The 25,421-nt window shown below is 42.5% G+C and overlaps 1 protein-coding gene across 1 annotated transcript in view; it reads left to right on the forward strand.

Moving 5' to 3' along the window:
- ARHGAP10 (Rho GTPase activating protein 10) overlaps nucleotides 1–25,421 on the forward strand; it is a 319,494-nt gene that overhangs the window by 68,086 nt on the left and 225,987 nt on the right. The window contains exons 2-3 of the mRNA XM_032330629.1: nucleotides 15,088–15,183; nucleotides 15,258–15,319. Of these exons, the coding sequence (XP_032186520.1) occupies nucleotides 15,088–15,183; nucleotides 15,258–15,319 (158 nt within the window). The remainder of the gene's footprint in view (nucleotides 1–15,087; nucleotides 15,184–15,257; nucleotides 15,320–25,421) is intronic.

Raw genomic sequence — 25,421 nt, forward strand, 5'->3', positions numbered from 1 at the left:
TCCCTTCTTTTCTTTTCTCTTCCCTTCCCTTTTTTTCCAAAGATTTTCCTATTCATTTGATACAGAGCGAGAGAGAGAGAGGAAGAGAGCGTACAAGCAGGGGGAGAGGCACAGGGAGACAGAGAAGCAGACTCCCTGCCAAGCAGAGAGCCCAATGGACTTGATCCCAGGACCCTGGGATCATGGCCTGAGCTGAAGGCAGACGACGTAATTGACTAAGCCACCCAGGCATGCCCATCCATTCTTCTGTTTTGTCTTGGCTTTAACTTGTTTTTTTCCCCCAATTCTAAAAGTAGTTTATGCTAGATGAGGAATATTTTGAAAATACAGAAAATTAGAAAATTAAAAAAAAATCATTGTTTAAGATGGGGCGGGAGGACTCTTAAACTGTTAGATGTGCACTTCTGTACTTTTCTCATGCTTTCAGGATTTACAAGTTGACTGTGCCCTATTTATTTATATAACACCTCTTTCCTCTTTTTTATTTTTTTAAAGATTTATTAATTCATTTGTCAGAGAGAGAACAGAAGCAGGGGGAGCAGTAGGCAGAGGGAGAAGCAGGCTCCCCCCTGAGCAAGGAGCCTGTTGCAGGGCTCAAACCAGGACCCTGAGATCATGACCTGAGGTGAAGGCAGATGCTTAACTGACTGAGCCACCCAGGTGTCCAAACCTCTTTCCTTTTTAAACATGACTAGTTTTCAGGAGGCCCAGACTTGTGTCTGTCTGCTCTAAGAGGCCTGGGTTGTGCGGATCCTGCCGTCCGGGGTCCTGGTACATGTTGACTTTGCCCTTCAGGAAGCAGGAAACCAAGAAGCATACCTCGACCTAACTGCCTGGCTGGTACTTGTTTTCTAAGAGTGGCTTTTCCAATTACTCTTTCCTTCTTCCTGTTGGCTGCGGGTTCCTCTGCATAGCTTTCTTATCCTGTCCTTCTTCTTGTTTAATTTTCCTTTCCTAGGAACTGTCCACAAAGCTGTTTTTTGTTTTTTTTTCTCCCCAGAACTAAAAAAAAAAAAAAAAAAAAAAAAAAAAGTTAATTTCATTCTGAATAAAAGATAGAACTCTCGGAAAACAGTGAAACAGTGAAAACACTGAAAACAGTGTCATCACTATAGCAAAATTTCCCAGAAATCATTGCACACAGTATGGAGACCAAGCCTGGGCCCCAACCAGCTGTGAAGCCTGCCTCTCTGGGGAGCAGCATGAAGGGAGCAGTGGCCTTGGTGGGCCAGGCACAGGTGGCGGCTGTGCCCTGTGATAAGCTCTGCCGGGTGCCCCTGGAACCAGGCTCAGGGCCAGCCTTTAGCTACCACTGTAGATGGCCAGGGAGTGAGCTGAGAGGTATCATCTTGTCTTCGAGGGCCTTCTATGTGGGAGCCTTTCCAGCTGCCTGTGCCCCAGGTTGCCCACCACTGTAGCAGTGGTGTTGCTAGAAATTCTGTAGTCAGAGCAACTCCACTTCCAGGCCTGCTTGCAGGACCCTTCCCATCCCCACTGGTTGCAGAGCTCCTGGTGTTCATGTGTCTGATGCTGTCAGAGTCTGACTTGTAGAGGCCAGCGAGGCCAAAGCCATTCACCTTCCAGGAACAGTGTGGGTCCCGCATGAGCTCCCGAGGTCCAGGCCTGTGACCACAGGTGCAAAGACCAACTTGTCCTCCACACAGTGGAGATGCCCATACAACCTTGAAAAAAAAATTCTTGACTTCTCCTCTAATGCTGCAACACAATCCAGACATTTTGATGATTTACATATATTTTATAAGAGCATCGTAAGGCAAAAATCTTGTGACCCATCTGTGGCCTGCGTAGTTTTACCTGTGGGGAGGCAGCAGTGTATTGTGGTTTAGGTGGAAACCTGGAGCAAATCTTTGCTCTAGCATCTAACTCAGTGTGACCCGTTTGTGTCTTCTGGTGCATGTCTTTAAAATAAGGTGGCAAAAAGTGTGCCGAACTGGGCATAGTGAGGGTTAAAGGAACTAATACAGGTAGAGATCTTCCTCGTAGCCAGCAGCACACGGTGTAGGGCGTGCGGTGTCAAGGACGAGCTCTGTAACTGTTGGATGGTTGTTGTACACATTTTCACCGTTTGGAAGCACTGGATCCGAACCCATGTTCTAGTCTATTAGGATTGTTAAAACTGCCTGATGTCAAACATAATTTCTTAGGCTAAAATGGTCCATCTCGTATACTTCTGCCCTGCCTACTAAGGTTTTTCAGATGGACTGGTTTCTGTCTTTAGGGGCATTTTGTGGAATTTTTATGGTTGACATAGTAAAGTCTTCAGAAGTAGTTTTGACCTTTAAAGGAAGTACTTTGTCCTCTTTGGCTTCGTACCCAAGTTGTCACGCTTGGCATTTGCTACCTACTTCACAGCAGCTATAAGGGGAAATGGCTTTGCTTACAGGCGCAGCTGAGAAAGGTCTCTGAGGCCCACAGGACCTCCCTCCTCTCTTCTTCCTGAGCTGGCTGACTTGCTTGGGGTAGCACACTAGACAGCTACTTCTGTCATGGCCTTCTGTGGGGAAAAAAAAATGAGCTGGATACATTTTGTTCTCTTGAGAATTTTAATTTGGGAAACAAGGGAAAAGCAGGTAAGAGCTCCACTTCAGAGAACATGAGAGAGAGAGAGAAAAAAGTAAACACTCAGAAGCCAAGTAGTGTTAATGGCAACGGTCCAGAGAGGAGATCCCATGGCAGGCTATGCTGCGAGTTCTCTGTAAGGACATGTTGTTTACTTAATTTTTCTGGGTTCTTTGCTATTGTATTCTCATTATTTGAGTCTTTATTTCTTGTCTTCAGAAGGTTCTAATTTAGACAGGGGGTGCAGTATAGATAGTCTTTCTCATTCCCATCTGGGAATCTGGAGGATTCCCCTCAATTTTGTTCCTACTGCCTGGAATGTCTCCTCTGTGGTTTAAAGTGATATGAATTTAACTCATTTATTTGGACCCTCTTCAAGCTGCCCATTCCATGCTGGGCTTTCCTGATGACTTTCACATTTCTTTTGAATTTGTCTTCCATGGAACTCTTGTGGACTGTGTAATTTGGACCCCTCAGTGTGTATGCGGTATGTGACATCATGGGGATCTCTTTCCAATGGGGGTCACAGACTCCACAGGGCAACTGTCACATCCTGGTGTTTGTATGACATGTTTGGCTGTGCCAAGTGAGTGATATGAGTCATGGGTCATTTTTTGGGGCATTTCTTTTAGCTCTTGTGATCCTGTTTTATCTTGGGACACAAAAGAAGAGGTTTTAGCTCCCCCTTACAGAGACTCCTGTTTTACTTAAAAAAGATTATTTTAAAGGAAACAGATGATTAAAGCATTTGAGGGGAACGAGAGTTACATAGTTACCCTTAGCTTTGGCTGGCAACTAGGTTTTTCTTTCGTGTCTGCGGCGTGGTGATGCTCCCATGGCAGGAGAGCGGGAAGGCTCGCAGTCATGAACCACAAGAACACCTGACACCGCACGCCCTACACCTGTTTACTTTGGGCTTTAAGCATGTACTGTGGTTAACACGGTAGCTTGTCTTGACATTATCCCCTCTATGTGGTTTTGTTTTTCTTTTTGTCTCCCCTTTCTTTGGTCATTTTGGAAACCACTTTGTTTGGCAGCTCACTATAGTCAGTGACCAGAATGTTTGAATAATATTGTTTTGCTACAGAGCTTAAATCCCTGATCTGTAAGACCAGTACTTACTGATAGTGTTCTTACGCCTGTATTACTGTTAACCCCAGGTCACCTTATTTTTCTAAAAAAGTGTGGGGGAGAAGAATCCTGTTGAATTAGGTTGCTAGGGCGGCCATACCGAATTACCACAGACTGGGTGGCTTACGTATGCAATGTATTGTCTCTTGCCCTGAAGGCTGGAAGTCCAGAACTGAGGTGTCTTCAGGCTGGTGCTTTCTGGGCGCTGTGGGAGGCTTTCCTCACAGTGGCCTGGAACACTGTCCTTAGCTTGTTGATGGCCATCATCCTCCACAGCTCCACCTTGTCTTCCCTCGATGTGTCTGCATCTAACGTTCCCCTTTTTTAGAAGGACACCCGTTCTACTGGATGAGAGCCTACCCTAATGATCCAGCTTTAACTTGATTACACTTATAAAGACCCTCTCCCCAAATAAAGTCACATTCTGAGATCCTGCAGGATAGGACTCTAATATACGAATGTGGGGGGGGGCACAATGGAACCCGTAACATGGCAACAAGAATACTTTACTCGTTTTAAGCACTTATAAAGCAGACTTTCTTGGCTTCGAAATCAAGAAGTTTCAAAAGTGATAGCTATTCTTGGGGAAGTTTTTGCACGTAGATCCCTCAGCTCACTAGGTCGAGATCCCAGAGTCTTACCAGTTGTTGGCACAGTTTCCAGAAATTTTTTAAAGAGGTACTGTCATCTCTCCCTGGATCAGGGTAGTACCTCCTAACTTGTTTTCCTTCTGCCTTTCTTGTCTACCTTCAGTCTGTTTACAGCACAGCAGCCAGAGTGATGCTGCTAAATGTTCAGAGCTCCCCATCTTACTCATAATAGAAAGTCAAGTCCTTTCTGAACTGGCCCCCCTGATCTTTGCCCTTCTTGCCTATTGCTTTCTCTGTCCCTCCTTGGCTTCGGCAGGTCTGTGTATGACTGTCCCTCTGTCTGGAAAGGCAGTTATCTGTGTGGCTAGCTCCTTGCATGATTCAGGTCTTTGCTTTGGTGCCATATTTTCTACACCATCAACTCAGATCTACCCAGCCTCTCCCCAGGCATTCCCATTTCCCTTACCTTTCTTCAGGTTTCTCTGTGGCAGTTACCTGCTCCCTACAGACTGTGGTTTATGTTTTTATTATCTGTCTTCTCGACTCCCTTTCTACTCCTCTGTCTCGCCTTGGCCTGTTACCCACTCTCACCTCACCTCTGTGTCTAGAACACTGCCTGGCACAAAGTTGGATAAATCCACAACATGAGTAGAGTGTGGGTGCAGAGAATAATGTTTCTATGGAATGAGATGCTGAGAAGGGAAAACTGGAATTCAGGCCGCTTGGGTTCCTGGAAGTATAGGAGAGAGGGAGTGTAGATGGGAGGAAGGACCACAAAATGGTTCATTGACTCAGGGATGTGTGGGTGTCCTTGTTTCTCTCATTGTAATACATTGTGATCATTTTATTCTTTTGTGCTAATGATTTTGTTTTATGAATATCTACTACACGAGTTGCAAGGATAGATTAACGGCCATCTGCATACCCCTTTGTAAACCCCCCAGTTGTTTTACATTTTGTGGGCTTTACCTCATTTCTTCAGTTCCGTATATACATGTTCCACGTGGTTGTGTCTCTGCCTGGCCTGTAGGGACTGTTCTTAGGTCACCTGTCTATCTTCCTTAACTCAGCCCTGGAGAAGTTTGGGTAGGGTCATGTGCCACGAAACCTGCCAGTGTAGGAAGCGAAGGCTCTGGCTCAAGCATATTGCTCTCGAAGGGAAAGTGAGAGGTCACATGTTCCTTAGATGGGACATTCTGTGTATTTTCAGTTTATAGATGGGAAATCTGATACATACAGTGCATCTTGCCCAGAGCCACACCTGGGATATGTCAGAGCCAATATTTCAAGCCAGCTCTGCCTTTCTTTTTATTATCCACACTGCTTCTACACTGTGCCATCAGTTCCTCATCTGTAAAATAGGATCATTAGTCGAGGTTGTCTCTAAGATGATGTTCCCTGCTAAAGTTCTTTAATTTAGGCCCAGACGTGGAATCCCAGTGCCTCCAGGGGCCACGCAGATGTTTGACGTATGTGAGGCAGAGGAGCAGAAGACTGCAGGGAGTAGGGGGACCAGTGGTAATAACTGGAGGGTTTGAGAGATTCAGATTAAAACTGTAACGAAAGCGGTGGCCAAATAAGTAAATCTATGGAACCATCGGTTTTTGATGCTCAGATTTAGGTATTTCCCTGGAAATGTCAAGCTATGCAAATATCCGCATGCAGCTCTGTGATTGTAATGCTTGTTGGCCCCTTAGCCGTTCTTATTCTCTATGAATTATAATCAGAGAGGGTGGAGCTTGGGAGGGTGTTCAGCTTAATATTCTTTTTCATACTTAAGCACGTCACCTCGGTCCCCTTCCCCATCTGTGTGTGAATGTACCCCACCTTTGCAGCCTTTCTCTGGGGCGTACTGTCCCCCTGCTGGACCATGTATTCCTTCCTAACAGGTGCAACACTGGGTTATCCTGAAAGCAGGATTCTGTACTAAAACTTGGATTTTAGTTAGTGCTGACCTTGAACTAGGTGTGTGAAACTGAACTCGGTGTTCAAAGTTGTGCTTTCCTTTCCCAACTGTATACTGAAGGTGAGAGACTGTCAGTGATTTTCAGATTGAGTTTTCTGCAGGGTGAGTTCTCATTGGGGACCCCTTTGTGGGAGATGGGGACCAGTTGAGCGGGATCTTTATCTTACCTCCACCTGAGCAGGTTTGATAATCTCTTGGTTCTACTACTTACTGGTTGTATAATCTTGGGCAAGTTGCTTAACCTCTGCGTGACTCAGTTTTCTTCTCTGTAAAGTGGGCATAATAATAATACCTGTCTCTTAGAGTGGTTGGGGTACTTGAAGCAATCAATAAATATAAAGTGGTTAGGAGAGTATCTGACATTAGAAGGTCTAGTTGGCAGAATGAGGTCCCTTTCTCTTCCTGGAAACTGTGAATATGTTATTTTACTTGGCAAAAGGAGCTTTGGAGATCAGATTAAGTTAAAGGGCTTGGGGCGGTGAGATTATCCTGGGTGAGGATGGTGGGCCCACTGTAATCACAGTAGTCCTTGAAAGAGTCAGGGAAGATGTGTGATAGAAGCGGAGGCCAGAGTGATGTGACTGGGGGCCGGGGCCTCTGAACCAAGGAGTTTGGGCATCCTCTAGAACCTGGAGAAGGGAAAGAAATGGATGTTCCTGTAGAGCCTCTCAGAGGAATGCCTCCCAGTGAGACTGACTTTGGCCTTTTGACCTCCAAGACTATAAGAATAAATCTGTGTTGTTTTTAAGCCATTAAGTTTGTGGTGATTAGTTATAGAAGCAGTGGGAAACGAATACTTGTCTGCTGACTTTTCTGTTCGCACCGTAAATAAGATTTTCTTTGAACAACTATATCTGGGGCCAAAGACAGTTTGCAGGCTGGTAGGCCAGGTGATGGTCATGTGCCCTGCTTATCTGATGGCCTGAAGTGACTGGGATTCTCTCTGTACACAGAACCTAGCCTGCGTAGCCTCTGCACATTTACTGAATGTGTACAGAACACTTGAAGTTTGGAATAAAGTGTGGCGAAGATTGGGTGGTGGTCCCCAGTGTGGACCTGCCTATGGGATTCTCTGCAGTGTTCAGACCACCCCTTTCCTGCGTGTTGTTTGCAATGATTTTGGCTACCAGCATCTGGTTGTCTGTTATCACGTCTTGGGTCTTGTACTCCTGGTTTATGCGCTTGCTCCAAGGCATACGCGTCTTTGTGGACTCTTCTTATTTTCTTCTACCCCATAGATTTGTCAGTTCAAGTCTGGAATATTCTAGTGACTTTAGAAGCTGCTTTTTCTGTGAGTAAGAAGATCTTACTCTAAGCACACTGCAGTAAGGCTGGAATTGGAGTCAGAGCCAGGAATGCCTTTCTGTAACAGTTCCTGCTCCTAGAACAGCCTGTGATTTGGCCTTCAGGCCTCGGCTAGCCCGGTAATGCATTTTGGGCTCATGAGATGTTTGCATCATTTAAAAAATCTACAAAGTGAGTTATTTACTTTCTTATTTGACTCGTACAGAGAGTCCCTCGTGCTGTTCTTGGATATAGTGCCACTGCCAGTTGTGTGAATCTGGAAAAGAAGGAGGAAAATGTGAAGCCAGTTTACAGGCCTAGAGGAATTTTGTTTCATTGCCGAGTTAAGTTGGATTAACATCGGCATTATATCCTTGGCATGAATCTGGCATGAAAGATATTAAGTTCTTAGAATCTGTACCCTGTTCCTGTCTAAATAAAATGTTGAAGAATTTTGGTACCTGTTTTGATATGCAGAAAGGGTGGCAGAGCTTCTCTTGGCAGAATGTTTGCATATTTGATAACCAGTTACTTAGGTCTCTACATGCAGAGGAATGTGAACATCTAGGTGCAGTTTGCCTCGTTGGAAAAAAAAAGGCTAATTTAGCATCCACTATGGAGTGTGCAGTCTTGAATCTCAGACTTAATGAGTAAGAAAGATATATTTATTTGCCGTTTCATTCTTCTGAAGCCCAAAAGTGTAGAAGCTGCCACATCTCCTCAAGTGGCCCTGTTCGTGCTTTGCTCGGTGGTATGGGCAGTTGCTGGAGACCCTAGCCGCAGGCTTTATCACCAGAGTGGGGCCTGCCATTTCCCTGGTTGTGCCTCGTGCAGAAGGCAGCCTCAAAGTGTAGGAACGCTAGAGCAACCTGAACAGAGAGGCTTCCCATTCACCTCTTCTAACTGTCTGTATGTGTCTCAGAGTTCACAGTCCTCACTGAAAACTGTTAATGGGTGGATATTCTGGGGGGAAAAAGAAAATGTTCTCACTTCTAAAATCAGCAAGGGTGAGCTGTAGCAATTTGGGCCAGCAACTGTCTGGAGGCTGTTCGAACCTGGATTGAAACTGTGGTCACATCTGTCCACGTGGTGCCCTACATCTCAAACCCACAAGGTCTCCAAAAGAACTCCTCATCTCCCACACAGCTCTTAACCCTGGGAAGGGTTCTGTTGCCTGTGCATTCTTCCGTTTGTCTGCGGATTGAAGACGTACAAGTTCTAGTCTGGGGGACTCTGAAGGGGCAGGTTCATTTGAAAGAGCACAGATCGCATGAATTCTTTACGTTTGCTGTGCTTTGTTTGTACCTTCAAGGTACTTCATTCTCAGTGCTCCGGAATTAGTTGGCTGGAGAGGACCTGGGCATGGAGCCCTGTGTATGCAAATTTTCCTGTTAATTACAAATCTTTATTCGCACCGTTCTGATAACTGGGTGAGATCCGGGCAAAGGAATAACACTCCGTCTTCTGAAAGTTGGCATGATGTGTTGGAAAGGACATTGGGAGAAGCTTGAGGGACTGGAGTTGATCCTTTGCCTGCAGAACTTATTACTAGCCGTCTGAAGCGGTCTGTGCCCTTGACCAAGTCACTGATCTATCTCTGAACTTAACCCATTTGTAAAAAGAAGGTGACACCAACGCCTGCCCTCCTGGCTGATTAAGGAGTCGGTGAAGTAGTATCTGTAAGTCCGTTAGCACAGAGCAGGCACTCGTCAGGGTATTCCCATCCAGCGGCCCCTCGCCACCTTCGCCCCAGTGGAGGAATGTGGCCAGCTTTTGTAACGTGAGCACTACAGACTGGTTGAGATTCACGTGCAGTGATACTGGAATGACGAAGCATCATCCTTCGCACAGAGCATCTTTGTGCTTGTTTGATGGACTGTACTAAATATGGTGAACTGTCTTATGATTTTTGTGTTATGTTTGAGAGGCAGAAGATAGCTGTGGAATTATAAACTACATCAGAGAAGAAAATGAAAAGTGATGGAAATGTGATTAAATTTGTGATTCTTAAAAGGAATGGAGTTTGGTATGGTCAAATTTTTAAACAATAAAAATTTTGCGTAATGAACTCCAATAATAACAGAAGGAAGTCAACAGAAAAGAAGAACCATTTATTTTAAAATAAATTATTACTGTGACTGTAATACTTAGGACTTAATAAGAGAGAAAAGTGTGCTATTTACATAGGAAGAAATACATTAGCTGTGCAAATGAACCCAAATTTAATCTGCTATTGCAAACATTTTAAACTAAAATGAAATTAGGTACTATGAAATGCTAAAAAACTGGTGCCTTTAAGTTTTAACTTTCTAAAGAGCATCCTGCCTTGGCCATAGGAAACATGGTCTTTGTTTTATTTTATTTTTTAAAGATTTTATTTGGCAGAGAGAGTACAAACAGGGGGAGTGGCAGGCAGAGGGAGAAAGAGAAGCAGACTCCTCACCCAGCAGGATGCCTGCGCAGGACTCTAGGATCATGACCTGAGATGAAGGCAGATGCTTAATCCACTGAGCTACCCAGGTACCCCAAAACATGGTCTTTAAAGTATGCCTCACCTGGTGATTTGGATAAAACACTGCAGGAAACAGCTCCAGAGGGGAAAAGTATGATTTATGCTAGTGTTTATATCTTATATGAATATTATATATAAAATGTGTTTATAAGTAAATATACATTAACAAAATGGAAAAACATGAAGTGATTCAAAATGATAAACCCACACACCAGTAATATCTGGACATAAATGCATGAAATGCAGAAGGAAAATCCTGTTACGGTCCCTGTTTCAGGGGTATAAGGAAGCACAAGACTGTTGGTTGTTGCCTCAGGGACTTGTCAGGATACTGTAGGGTAGGAAAACAGATGACGCTGAGTAAGTTGTGACTAAAGAAGGTAGTTTCCGGTAGTCAGTACTATGAAGAAAAATCTGCTATAGGATAGAGAGGGATTTAGGGCTGGGGGGGAAGGATGGTAGGGAGGAGGACTGAATGGGCTGAGCCATCAGGGTTATGAAGGAGGCAGCCCAGTGGGGGTGGGGAGGGAGTGTTACAGGTGGAGGGAGCAGCTTAAGGGTGTCAGAATAATTAGATGTTTGTTTGGATTACAGTAGAAACTAAGTTACTTTGGAATGGTCTAAATAGCTAGGTTTATGGTTTAAAAATTTTTATTTTTAGGGGCGGCTGGGTGGCTCAGTGGGTTAAAGCCTCTGCCTTCGGCTCAGGTCATGGTCTCAGGGTCCTGGGATCAAGCCCCACATTTGGCTCTCTGCTCAGCGGGGAGCCTGCTTCCCTCTCTCCTTCTGCCTGCTTGTGATCTCTCTCTCTCTCTCTCACACTCTCTCTCTCTCTGTGTCAAATAAATAAATAAAATCTTTAAAAAAATTATTTTTAGTTATGAGATTATGGCAAAAATACAGAGATATACAAAACAAATCTACATTGTAAACAAGAACCATAAAGCAAATATTTACAGACTCACCAGTCAGTTATGAACTAAAATACCTTTAATTCCTTTGTCATTTTCTGTGTGTCTTGCTGTCCTTGGTCCCCAGTGGTAGGTACTGTATGACTTCGGAGGTAATGACTCACTTGCTTTTCTATAATTTCGTGACCTGTGTATGAAATTCAAAATACAGTGTAGCTTGTTTTGAACTTTATATGAAAGAGCCATACTGTGTGTATTTTTTTGTGTGTGACTTCTTTCTGTCCAAGTTTTGAGAGTCATCTGTGTTGACATGTGAATTTATAGTTGTTTTTACCCTATAGTATATGGTTGTAATGTAATTTTCAGTTCTATGCTTGATTGGTATTTGATTTTTCCAGTGTTTGGCTATTATTGTGATTGTTCTGTTACAGATTTTCTGGTATATGTCTGCAAGTGCCCATGTGTTAAGAATTTATCTTGGAAATTACTTAGAAAGATAATTTCTGGGTTGTAGGATATCATCAAATTTACTAGAAAATGTCAAAGTACTTAAATAGTAAGTATTCCAATTTTTACTCTCTCTTTTTTAAAAAAAAAGATTTTATTTATTTATGTGAAAGAGAGAGAGAGACAGACAGACAGACAGACAGCAAGAGCAGGAACACAAGCAGAGAGGTTGGGAGAGGGAGAAGCAGGCTTCCTGCTGAGCAGGGAGACTGGGGCTCGATTCCAGGACCCTGGGGTCATGACCTGGCCAGATGCAGATGCTTAACGACTGAGCCACCCAGGTGCCCCCCAATTTTTACTCTAAAACAGCAATATGTAAGGATTTCTATTGTCCCACATAAAGGATTACTCTAACACCTGGGCTTGCCAGACTAATTTTTGCCAGTCTGGCGAGTGTTAGTGAGGTATTGAGATTTTCATTTTTACTTACTGCCGCTAATGAATTTGAGCACCTTTTCATGTGGTTATAGGCCATTTAGATTTCTTTCAGTTCCTTTTGTGAAGGGCCTATTCAAGTGTTTTGTTCAATTTTTTATTGGAATTTCTGCCTCATTGATTTATAGCTGTTATTTATGCCTCCTGAGTATGTGCTTATCTTCACTCTTTTTATGTCTTAAAAATTTTTAAAGCTTAACACAAATTCCATTAATCTTTCTATGTTATCTATGGCTTTGTAACAAATCATTCCCAAACCTAGTGACTTAAAGAGCAGTCTTTTATTTATTTCAGTCTGGACTTGGCTTGTCTGGATGAGTTCCTGCATAGAGGGCAGGAAAGCTCTGCTTCTGTGGGCTGGCCATCCGACCACTGGGACAGTAAGTGGGGGACTGGGCCAGAGGTCTGATGAACCAGTGGGCTAGCTTGGGCATGTTGACATGGAAAGCAGAAGGTTCCAAGAGAGTTGAGCAGAGGTGTACAAAGTTTCCTGAGATGGAGGCTTTTAATTTGCACAGTGTCACTTCCACTACACCCTGTGGGCCATTAAGACCAGCCTAGATTCAAGGGGTGGGAAGAGAGACTCCCCCAATTGCTGGAGGGGTGGCAGAGTCACATCAGAAAGAGCAGTGTCTACATGGAGGGGTGGAGAATTGTCTCCATGCTTGTAGTCCATCACAATTTACCTTACGGTGTGTGCTTTTTTCCCATATGCCAAGGGTAAGAAATTATAATCCTATATGATCCTCTTAAAGTGTTGTGATTTAGCCTTTCACATTTATTTCTTCCAGTCTCTATTTTAATGAGAGAAAGGATTTGAGCAGAACAAGCAAAACATGAATTAGGTAGAGGGAGAAAGAAGTTTCAAAAAGCATGATAGCGAGGGGGTGTTGATAATAGGTGAGGTGATGCATGTGTGTGTGGGCAGGGGGTCATTGTGCCTTCTGCCTAATTTTGCTAGGAATTTAAAATTGTTGTAAAAAATATAGTCTTCTGGAACACTCGGGTGGCTCAGTCAACTGAGCATCTGCCTTGGGCTTGGGTCATGATCCTAGAGTCCTGGGATCAAGTCCCACGTTGGGCTTCTTGTGTAGCAGGGAGCTTGCTTCTCCCTCTGCCTGTTTTGCCTGCTGCTCCCCCTGCCTATGCTCTCTCTCTCTGACAAATAAATGAATAAAATCTTTTAAAAAAAATACAGTTCTTTAAGAAAAACATTAAGAAACAAAACCAAGCCATGACAGTAGCTGAAAGAGCTGATGAACATGACTAGAAAGTTGGAGAAGTGAGAGAAAGCAATTACTGCTGAGGGGTCACTGGAGTCACTGGGGGAGCCTTTGTACTTAATGATTGGATGTAAAGAGTTGGTAAAAGAAAAAAAAATCAGATAGCATTTTCTAATGTAAAAATAAGAATCTTTTGCTTTTGTTTCTTGTTTAGTCAATGACTAAAATAAAAAAATTGCTTCTACTATCTCATTAAAATAGTCCTCAGTGTTTTACATTCTTAGCTTCCCTTTCTTGTCAATATTTATTATTTGCATGAGTACTCTGACCAGCAGTTATGGATTGCATTTTATTTTTTTCAACTTTTCAATTTTCTTGACATGAAACTTCAACACAATCTGTTGATATTCACAGTATTGAGACAGGAAGTGTAAGGAGTTCAGGAGTCACTGAGCAGCTTCCTAGAAAGTGCTTTAGACCAGTGGCAGGATTGTATCCTGGGCAGGGCATGGCTTTGTGCAAATAGTGCCTGAATAGAATCAAGCCTTTGCTATTGTAGTAACTGTGTAACTTTGTGTAAATTATTTAACATCTCTGAGCTTTTGCACCCCGTTGTAAAATGAAGATAATCTTTATTTTGTATATGAATATTGAATGAGATAAAATTACCTAACATGATCTATGGCCCATAAAATAAATGTTTACCCTATTTTAGAAATAGTCTTCCATTTTTAAGGGTTTTTTTTTCTTTGTATGTACTTCCTATTAATTTTTTTTTTTTGAGGAATAGTTGTGTTAGTATCAATATAGTGATTCAATATTTATATACATTATGATGTGATTGCCACAATAAGTCAGTTACCATCTGTCACCATGCAAAGTTATTATAGTATTATTAACTATATTCCTTATGGTATACTTTACACCCCTGGGTGTTATTTATTTTATAATTGGAAGATGACACCTCTTAGTTCCCTTCCCTATTTCATCCATCCTCCCCAGTCCCCTCCCTTCGAGTGACTGTTAGTTTGTTCTCTGTATCTGAATCTTTTTCTGTTTTGCTTTTCGTTTGATTTGTATTTTTATTCCACATATAAATGAAATAGTGTGATATGTCTTTCTCAGACTTATTTCACTTAACATAATGCCCTCTAGTTCCCTCTGTGTTGTCGCAAATGGCAAGATTTCATTCCTTTTTATGGCTAAGTGACATTCCATTGTATATATAAACCACATCTTCATCTACTCATCTATCGATGGACATTAAGGTTGCTTCTGTGTCTTGGCTATGGTCAACGAAACTGCAGTGTCATTTTATACTATTTTCTATTCATCTCCAGTTTAAAAAACGAGAACCTACAGGTCTTTTGCAGAATAAATTCTTCCTACCATTTAAGCTTGGCCTTTAGTTACCTCCATGCTGCTGTCTTCTGTGAAAACTCTTTGATCCTCCTGGGTTTCTGTGGCTGGAGTTTGCTAGTCAGTTAAGGGCATCTGACTGGCTGACTTTGAGCTTTGATACTTTTATATTTGAAACCTTGGCATCCAGCCAGTTCTCATACAGCCCTGGGAGAAACCGTCAGGTGTGTGTGTTCCTAATCATAGTGTGAACTTCTGAATTGGGCAAGTTGTGACCTGAGTGCGCAGCAATAGGGAAAGAGCTTTGGGAAATGGGAACAATGTGGAGCAGTCACATCTCTGAGGAGGAAGAGGGTGGGGGAGGGAGTAAACATTTCTTCAGCACCTGTTCTGTGCCAGAGTCTAGAAGCAAAGACAGAAGCATCCCAGAGCGTGCCAGATTGAGGGCAATGGGCCCCTTGGCAAGAGTTAGGTTGTGCCTCCTCATAGATTGGGTGGAGAGCTCTACAGCTCTGGTGATCTTAGGAGGAATACATTTCTTCTAAATCTGGACTTAAAGCTCAGGTAACCATAAACTTTTTCTTTCTAGGTCTTTCAGCAGCCCAGCGGAAGTTTGCACATTCACTCAGAGACTTTAAATTTGAGTTTATTGGTGATGCAGAGACAGATGATGAACGCTGCATAGGTATGTAAATGTGAGGTTTATGGTTTGCCTTCCTTTGCTTTGGCCACCAAATAATCATAACTTTATTTTTGTAGATGCTTCCTTACGTGAATTTTCTAATTTTTTGAAGAATCTGGAAGAGCAGAGAGAAATTATGGTGAGTTGTGGGATATAAATTAGTAAATTCAACTTTAAGCGGGGAAAATCTGGGTTTAGAAGCTGGTTCTGGTAGAAGTTTTTTAAGATTTTATTTATTTATTTGAGAGAGTGAGCATGGGGAGGAACAGAAGGGGAAACAGAACTCCCTGCGGAGTGTGGAGCCTGACTATGACAGTTTGGGGCTCTGTCCCAGGACCCTGAGATCGTGATCTGAGCTAAAATCAGAAGTCAGATGTTTAACCAACTGAGCCACCCAGGCGTCCCTCTGGTAGAAGTTTTGATGCATTTATCTCCAGATGAAGTAACACTTAATAGTGGAAAGAGCCCTGGATGACAATTCAGGAGCCTAGATTTCTAGTTTCACAGTGGTACTGACTACAGTAAGATCTTGGACAAGTTGTGGGACTTCTAGAACAAGGCCGTTTCTTTATCCATGAAATAGTGGTTTGGACTATAGCAGTGCTTTCTAGATTTTTGTTAGCAGTGGAGCCCTTTTGTTGAAATTGAGTCTCAGGCAGAACATTCATGTACCCAGAAGATGAAGGCAGAAAAGCTTATGTAGAGACAGAGGGACAGCAGAGCAATGTTGGAGCCTGACTTGTAGTTTTGCAGATTTTTATGTTGTGTGATGGGGGAGAATTTGGGCCTGGTAGTCTTCAGAATCCCACTTTGCCTTGAGATTTGTGGTCATGGTAGTTCATCATACTAGCTCTCTCCACATGCCTGATGCTATGCTGAGTGCACTGAGGGGGTGATTTTATTTAACAAACACTCAGCAACGGATTTGGAGGGTATTGAATCATATTTTCTCACCATTCTTTTTTTTTTTTTTTAAGATTTTATTTATTTATTTGACAGAGATCACAAGTAGGCAGAGAGGCAGGCAGAGAGAGAGGAGGAAGCAGGCTCCCCGCTGAGCTGAGAGCCCGATGTGGGGCTTGATCCTAGGACCCCGGGATCATGACCTGAGCCAAAAGCAGAGGCTTTAACCCACTGAGCCACCCAGGCGCCCCTTTTCTCACCATTCTTAAAAACATCCCTCCTAATACCTGTTATTCAATAAAGATTCATAGTCGAATTGCCCCCAGATTATTATATACTATCTATTCTCACCGGTGTTTAGACTTTAAAAAGTGACAACTATTTTTTCTGTGTCCTTGAGAATGGGTACTAGCTATAATTATGTTCAAGTGTAAGTGTATGAGGTTCAGATGTGGTTGTAATAATAATACTGATTGTGATAGCCAAGATAGCCTTCACTGTGACTGGTACTGGCTTAAGCTGTGAATTTAGTATGTCATCTAATCCTTGAGTAAACCCTGTGATATAGATTCTGTTATTGCCCCTGTTTTGCCATTGAGGAAACTGAAGGGTCGTGCCTTGCCCGAGATCACACGGCAGCTGAGGCGTAGAGACAGGCACTCTGAACCACCCGCCATTTTGGTCAGCTTCCTAGTTGTTACAGTAATTAATCTTGCTGGGGGTGGTGGTGGTGGGATTTCCGTCTGGTTGAGTGGCAGGAGAGGAAGAAGAAGTGGGAGAGTATTGGTTTTTTTATTTAAAAATGATAGGGTGGGGCACCTGGGTGGTTCAGTGGGTTAAAGCCTCTGCCTTCAGCTCAGATCATGATCCCAGGGTTCTGGGATCGAGCCTGGCATCGGGCTCTCTGCTCAGCGGGGCGATTGCTTTCTCCTCCCTCTTGACCTACTTGTAATCTCGGTCTGTCAAATAAATAAAACCTTAAAAAAAAAAAAAGTGATGGGGACATATGGCCTCTAAAAGCCCTAGTACAATTTGCACTGTACCTTACTTCCTGACGTAATGTCCATGTATGGTAAATATTGTAGAGGGCACGTGAAGGTACTGTGGTCCCGTTAGGTTTTTTGGGCACAAACTGACCTATTCAGTGATTATTTGTGTGATCCCAAGTCATTGATTTTTAGCAGTTTAGGAAAGTCTAAATGTGATAGTGAATAAAAATTGTGCTGTGACATTACCTGTCTACAACACAAAGTGGATGTGGGTGTGGTCTTAGTTTATGTGTATAGGTATCGGCTTTTTTGCTCTCAGCCCTCCTTGATACTTAATTGTACTTCTAAGATCCTCAGCATTCTGCACATGCACATTTGATCTGCTTCTGTGTTCCAGTTACTGTTTAGAATCTGAGCACACAGAGGCAAACTGATGAGCAAGGTCCCTCATGGAAGTTGCATCCTGGGAAGGGGAGGTGATAAATAAGCATATAATATAGGTCAGGCAGTGGTAAGTCCTACAGAATGAAATAATGTAGGGTTAGTAGTTAGAGTCAGAGAGTGGGGCGGGATGCTATTTTATCTGGGGTGGTGAGGGGAGGCCTTTACTGCCGAGAACTGTGAGAGGCGTCCTGGCATTAAAGGGAAGAGGGTTCTGGGAAGACTGGTGCCGGATTTTAGCTCCACTGAAATACTGTGTGACTACTTCCTGTCTTGATGTTCTGTTTTTGTCTCATGTTCCTTGAGATGAACGTGGTCTTAGTTCCAGGCTGTCTGATCTCTGTCAGACAAGCATGGTTCTCAGAGCTATTCATAGCTGGCATCTTGACTTAGTCTTCACCTATGATGGGGGTTGATAGGGTCTCTTAGATAGGGTGAGCATGGTGGGGCTGGGTTTCCAGTACAGGGTGGAAGTAGGAATAGGATGTTGTCTGCACAAGGTCATGAACCTCAGGGAGGGATGGGACAGTGTGTTACCACCCATTTGGGGGAACAGCAACTCTTGCTGCTTAGCCCGAAACTCTTCAAAGCCAGAAAGCAGTTTGGGGTGTGGGGGTAGGAGGGAGAAGCTATGACCAACCATAGAATTAAGACACCTAATGCCTTTTTCTTTCTTTTTTTCTTAAGCTTTTCAGTTTGGAAAATTTTGAGCATGCATGAAAAGTAGAGAGAAAAATATAATTAAACTATGTGTGCTCAATATTCAGCTTCAGTTGGTTGCCACACAAGCAATCTTACTTCTCCCATATGTCTTACTCCCTGTCCCAGTGAGTTTGACAGAAATCCCATTATCCTGTCGTTTCATCCATAAATACTCTACTACAGAGCTCTGAAAGGTAATTCTCGTTTTGCTCCATCGTATCCTCAACACACTTAAAGACAAGCTGTTAATTTCTTAATATTACAGAATTAGGCTGTATTCAGATTTTTCTGATACCCATTTACATCTGCCTTTAGCAGTTGGTTTGTTTGAATCTGCCTCCAAACACATTGCATTTGATTGATAAGTTTCTTTACTTTTCAAAGAGTTTATTAATTTGAGAGAGAGAGACAGAAAAGAACGAGTGGGGAGGGGGGACTGGCAGAGGGAGAGGAAGAAGCAGGCTCCCCACTGAGCAGGGAGCCAAACGCTGGCTGGATCCCAGGACTCTGAGATCATGACCAGAGCCAACGGCAGATGCTTAACTGACTGAGCCACCCAAGTGCCCCTTGATTGATAAGTTTCTAAGTCTCTCTTAATCTGTAAGTTTTTCTTTCTCCTTTTTTCCTTTGAAAAGGATTCCTGATATTTTTTAATTCACTTTAAAAATACCTTTAAAATATTACTACTTCCTAAGTTATGGGTTAATAACAAAATAGTAAAAGCAAAAGAGTTTGATATTTAACCCATATTGCTGTTCTTTTGGTGTTTCTGTTTAATCTTGATCATCAGGTGTCACTTTTTCTAACCAAGAAAATTGCATCGAGTCATGGCTACCTTTGTTTCGTTTTAAATAGCTTTGAACACTTAGTAAAGAAAACTTGATGGTTTATTAGACACTAGCCTTAAACTTTGAATAAGATAAGATACCTCTGTCAGGAAGTGTTCAGTGTGGCTTTGGAGATCAGCTGGTAAAAGTGAATTAAAATCTTGGGACGCCTGGGTGGCTCAGTTGGTTAAGCGGCTGCCTTCGGCTCAGGTCATGATCCCAGCGTCCTGGGATCGAGTCCCATATCGGGATCCTTGCTTGGCAGGGAGCCTGCTTCTCCCTCTGCCTCTGCCTGCCACTCTGTCTGCCTGTGCTTGCTCTCGCTTCTCTCTCCATGACAAATAAATAAATAAAATCTTTAAAAATAAATAAATAAAATAAATTCTATTCCACTAAGGGGCACCTGGGTGGTTCAGTTAGTTAAGCATCCAATGTACTCTTGGTTTCTGCTCAGATCCTGATCTCAGGGTCATGAGATTGAGACCTGCATTAGGCTCTGCACTCCCATGCTCTCTCTCTCTCTTAAATACATCTTTTTAAAATCATGTATTTACTTATCCTCTTAAACCTTAAAAAAAACCCCCTCTATTCTACTATGTGTGATAACACAGGTATAGATGGGCTTGCATGAAGTGGAGAAGAGCTAAGTCTGTGCTTGTTAGGAAGGACTTTGTAGAAGAACTTGTGTTTGAGCTGGAGTTTGTGGAGCAGAGACAACAGAGGAGGGCCTTCGTGTGGTTTAAGAAGTTCATACCTCCCCAAATTGTGACAAAGAGATGAGGAAGGTCTTTAAGTAGTTAAATGGGAGCCAGTGTATTGTGAGAACTTTTAAAAAACTATTGTTTTACTTAAAATTACTACACATAGGGGTGCCTGGGTGGCTCAGTTGGTTGGGCATCTGACCCTCGATCTCAGCTCAGTTCTTGATCTTAAGGGTCATGAGTTCAAGCCCCACACTGGGTTCCATGCTGGGTGTGGTGGCTACTTAAAAAAAAAGGATACAGAGTACTATGGTTATCAGTTCTATCATTACAGTACTTCATTTTCATCTTTTATGTGACATAATGAAAAATCTACATTAAACACATGTTAAAGTTATTTCACACCAGCAGTACAGAGCCACATATTAAAAAAGGAATGCAAAATGACAGCTGTAAAATAGAGGTAGAAATATTCTAAAATTCGTTCCAAGATTTAACAAAATCTTAGTGGTCACTTAATCTTTAAAAGCAATCAGGGGCACCTGGGTGGTTCATTTGGCTAAGTGTCCGATTCTTGACCTCAGCTCGGGTCTTGGTCTTGGGTTGTGAGTTCAGGCCCCACCTTGGGTTCCATGCTGAGCATGGAGCCTACTTTAAAACAAAAACAGGTAGTATTTTCTGAAGTCATAAATTAAATGATGTTGTGCCATAATAATTAGATATTCATAATTAAGACTGAGTCATTGAAATGTGAAAAAATATTTTAAATCTAGTGTTTTAGAAGGCAAAGGCCAATGTCAGAAAACTTTATAAAGCTTTCCATTTCTTAAGTAAATGTTAAAATAGGATGCTTGGCTTTAGGAATAAAGTCATCAGGGGCACCTGGGTGGCTCAGTGGGTTAAAGCCTCTGCCTTCGGCTCGGGTCATGATCTCAGGGTCCTGGGATCAAGCCCCACATCGGACTCTCTGCTCTGTGGGGAGTCTGCTTCCTCTTCTCTCTCTGCCTGCCTCTCTGACTACTTGTGATCTCTGTCAAATAAGTAAATAAAATATTAAAAAAAAAAAAGGAATAAAGTCATCAGACTAGAAGCTCAACAATAAGAAACAAGTTCTTCTTTGTTGGTTTTGAGCACCCCCCCCCCCAAACTTGAGACTGATCTGTATCCCTCAATAGGCTTAGATATAAATAGTTCAACAAATACCGTGTGTTTCCTACATACCAAACACTGTGCTAGGTGTTTTAAAGACAAGGGCATAGTTCCTACCTTCATGTGGTTAGCTGTCCACTGGGAGAGGCTGCTCAAAGCATGCTATGTGGTAACAGTTATCGGGGAATTCGGGGAAGGCATGTTGGGGACACCATTTCATACTTGAGTTGACAGGTAAACTGGAGTTATTCAAGTAAGAAAAGATAGAAGTGAAGCACTAGTTTCTTCCCTGTGAGGAAAACCAGTAGAATTTGGGAAACAGGGAGGCATATGTTTGCATATTTCCCACCAGTGTCTGGCTCTGTGGCTATTAAAGCCAATTTTGTTGGGGAGGGAACTGGAAAGAAGGCCAGTCTGGAAGTCAGAGTGTTTCCCCCCAGCCCCTGCATGTAAGTCCAGTTTCTGTGAATGGATGTGTCATGCCCCTTAAAAGGCCAATATTGACTTTTTCAGGGTAGTGTTTTCAAGTGAGTAGTTTTTACTGATAATTTTCCTAGCCTTGACTGTGTAAGTGAGTAACCTGACTTGGGGAGCTTGGTACTATTTGTGGCCAGAATTGCTGAGCTCACTTCTGTGCGTGTTCTCCAAGGAAAGTACTGTGTGTTTCACAGCCAGAATTCTGGAGATGTTCTCTCTGGCATGGCGGGACATGGCGTCCTTATCTGAGATGGGCAACTGTCCAAGAATTTAAGGACTTTGAAAATAGTGCCGCAGGCTGTGTGATGCTCTTCTAAAAGCCCTTCGTGCTGTGTTTACTTCTCTACATGGGTTCTTTGATCATAACTTTTTTGTTTCTATCCTTTTCCTAAACATGTTTCTGAGGATTGAGGAAAATCAGGACAGTTGTGAAAGGCCCAGGGGTTGAGGAAATCTTCAGGGAAGAGGGGATGCCTGGAGAGAGAAGGCAGAGCTTGCCAGATGGTGCACAAAAGGCACTTGCCTCTCATCCCGAGGGGGCTGGGCGCCTGCTGGGCTGCCAAGCAGGGTGAAGTGCCAACAGTGTCTTATGCACCAGCTGCATCCCTTTTCCTCCTTGAGCAAGATGACCCTGTTGCCGTTAGGAATTTTGGTGTTGCTTAATCTGTCTTTAGCGTTACTTACGAGTTCTTGAAATGTGATAAGTATCTCAGGCATTACATGCCATTGGGAAGATTGTGTCTTTAGTTTTATCTTAGTTTTGTAGTACATCTAATCTATTTTAAACAGTTCTCTTACGTACTCTTTAGGCTTTTGGGACCTCTTCCTCCTTTTCTTTTTTCTCTCTCCCATGTTTTTCTACACCACAGATTTCACTCTTGTGAAAAGTAGGGTAGGGGAACACTTTCTGGGTGATTATGTCCCCTTAAAGAAGGCTCTGGGCTGAAATGCACCGAAGGCTTTTGTTAATCGTTTAGGTGGTTCCAGGCAAGACACAACGGCGTGTTTCCTCAGCAGTTGCCTGCTTGTTTCACTCCCTTCTCATCGTTCTTTCATCGTTTCAAGTGTCTCACAGAGTGATGTGCTGAAGTGATTTCTGTATCTTTTAGGGTTTTTGATACAGATTTTTGCTCCAAACTTTTATTTTCTTTTTTCAGAAATGTGTCACGATATTGTTAAAATAACATGTTGGTTAAAATGAGCTTTTTGGGAGAAATTTTCATGCTGTCCTTTCATCAGTACACTCTAGGGCAGTGGTTCCCAAGGCATGCTGGACATGCCAACTCCGGGGCCCCATCCTAGACCTACTGAATCCGGAACGCTGGGGTGCAGCCCCTCAGAGTGTGTTTCAAAAAGCCCTCCAGGTTATTGTGAAGCGTGCTTAAATTGGAACCACTGGCTCAGGGTGCCAGTGAAGTCTCCTCTGGCATTCCTAACCTTGGAGCTAGAGCAGTCTGAAAGTTAGAAACGCTGTAAATTGCTTTTTGATGACTTTCTCTTTACCAGGAGGTTAAACTAGACTTTAAAAATCTAAGCTTGGGGCACCTGGGTTGCTAAGTGGGTTGAGCTTCTGCCTTTGGCTCAGGTCATGGTCTCAGGGTCCTGGGATTGAGCCCTGCTTTGGGCTCTCTGCTCAGTGGGGAGCCTGCTTCCCCCTACCCCTCTGTCTGCCTCTCTTCCTACTTGTGACTTCTCTCTCTATCAAATACACAAATAAAATCTCTAAAACAAACAAACAAACAAACAAAAAAAAACCCCCCAAAACCCCCTAAGCTTTCGTGTGTTGTTTCCAAAGAATTTTGAACTATATCTAGTTTAATTTCATAGAACAGGTTTCTGCTGTTAGGAATTTCAGTGTTACTTAATTTGTGTTTAGCATTACTTATGAGTTCTTGTAATGTAAGTACCTAAGGCATCATATGCCATTGGAAAAATTGTACCTTTAGTTTCATCTGATTAAAAATGTTATATTTTATGTGGTACATCAAGCCTGTTTTAATCAATTCTTTTACAGTTAAAGTGACTTTTTTTTTTGCCTGAAGTTCTGATGGAAAGCATATTCAGATGGGGAAAAAAATCCATCTTGAACTTATTTGTGAAAACTTTTCTGAGTTTAGTTGAGAAGTTGTTAATGACCTAACTTTATGAAGAATTTCACTCCTTGGAACTGACCCTTACAATTTGACATTATTATTATTATTATTATTTTCATATAAATCCCTTCTCCCCCACCCCCTCCTTGTAAACTCACTATAATTCAGTCAGATGCTGATGTCATTGTGAAACCTGTTTTCTAGGAAGATAGCTTTTGCCAGTTGGATTTTGATGAACCTAGAATCTTATAGAGGTTATAGTCTGAACTAACTCAAATCAGAATTCTAAAGTGAGTGAGGATATTTTAAGAGGATTGGGCTCCTTGGTGGACCCCTTTCCGTGGAAGGCCTTGCTCATGACTCGGTGTCCTATCTTGGTGACTCAGAGTCATCTGTGGTTTCGAAGCCTTGTCATCATCAGCTTCTACTTCCCTATTGAAACTTATGTTTCCTATATTTTATGTCCTTGGGCTTGCTCTCTGCTTCTGAGGAATCAGCTCTTCTGATAAACCAGTTACTACTGACATGAAAGAGCAAAGAGGACACAGGGACCCCCCCTCATTCCCCTTCCCCCCACCAACCTCACACACGCACCAACAACAGACACAGAATGTGACCAGCCCACTCATTTCATTGTCTTATGGAGAGGAGTTGGTTCCATTAGTGGGAATTAAGTTCAGCTGAATGTACAGTTTTGTGAGAGACATATTTTTGTCAGATCCAGTTATGAAGTACTCAAAAGTACGGCCTTGGCTCCTAAAACAAAGAGCTGAGAGAGCACTTAGGGAAACTTTTAACCTTTTTATTTACCGAAAGAAAAAGAAGGGAAACTGGAACTCAGTGAGATGGAGTGATTTGATCCACATCACTTCACAAAGGAGTTGGTGACAGTGATGAAAAGAGAATCTCCTATCCCCTGGTAGCCCAAGGGCATTGTTCTTTGCCTTTAGCCCCTGGTAAGATTTACCAACCTTTTCTCCACCTTTAAACATGGGTGAAATGGAAATGTATCCTTATAGCTGCCATCGGTAAGGCAGCAGTCTTGAAGAAATGTGAATTTTGTTATTTCTCCTGTCCTGTTTGGACATGTGTAAACCACCCTCTCTGCCAACATTTCAGTCAACAAACCACTTGGCCACTTAAGGAAGAAATATGAATTCTGGTGGATGTTTGAAAACCTTTCGAGGCCTTTTAGTTAGGTCAAAGAAGTGCCAGCATCAGCAAATACCTAAGGAGTGGGTGTTCTCATCTTGGTAGAAGATCCTGGGACCCATACCATAGTGGAGCAGCCCTTAAAGAAGTAACGTATCTCCAGTATTCTTGATGGCACAGAGAAGAAAAAAATGTGTGGGCAAAACTTGCTACTGGTGACAGAGATGAAAAGTGATTCAGAAGAGCTGGAGTCTGAAGAAGTTTTAGAAATATCTTAGATATATTTTATTTTTGTTTTTTTTTAATGTATGCATGAAAGGGACACATGATATAAATCTACCAAAGAGCTCTTTCAATAAATGTCAAGGTTCTGAGTATTCAATTTTAGTCAAGATTTCATTAGCAGTATTTTTTTCCATGATAGTATATGAAAAGGAGAAAAGTATATGAAAAGTATATTTCAAAATAGTATATGAAAAATACTGTCAATATTATTATTTTATTTTTTTGAGAGAAAGTGCTCGTGAGTGGGGGGAGGTGCAGAGGGTAAAGGAGAGAAAGAATCTTAAGTAGGCTCCACGTCCAACCCAGAGCCTGACATGGGGCTCAATTTCACAACCTTGAGATCATGACCGGAGCCAAAATCAAGAGTTGGACACTTAACTGACTGACTGACTCCAGGTGCTGCTGGAGTGTCTTGTTTAGTGTCATGTTGGATTGAATGAAATAAAGAAATTCCTTGGTGATGGGGATTACGAGAGGCCCAGGGGTATACCAGTGGCCATGATAGTGTAGTGGAAGGAATAT

The sequence above is a fragment of the Mustela erminea genome, chromosome 2 (genome assembly GCF_009829155.1).
Source record: "Mustela erminea isolate mMusErm1 chromosome 2, mMusErm1.Pri, whole genome shotgun sequence".
In the NCBI taxonomy this organism is placed as follows: domain Eukaryota; kingdom Metazoa; phylum Chordata; class Mammalia; order Carnivora; family Mustelidae; genus Mustela; species Mustela erminea.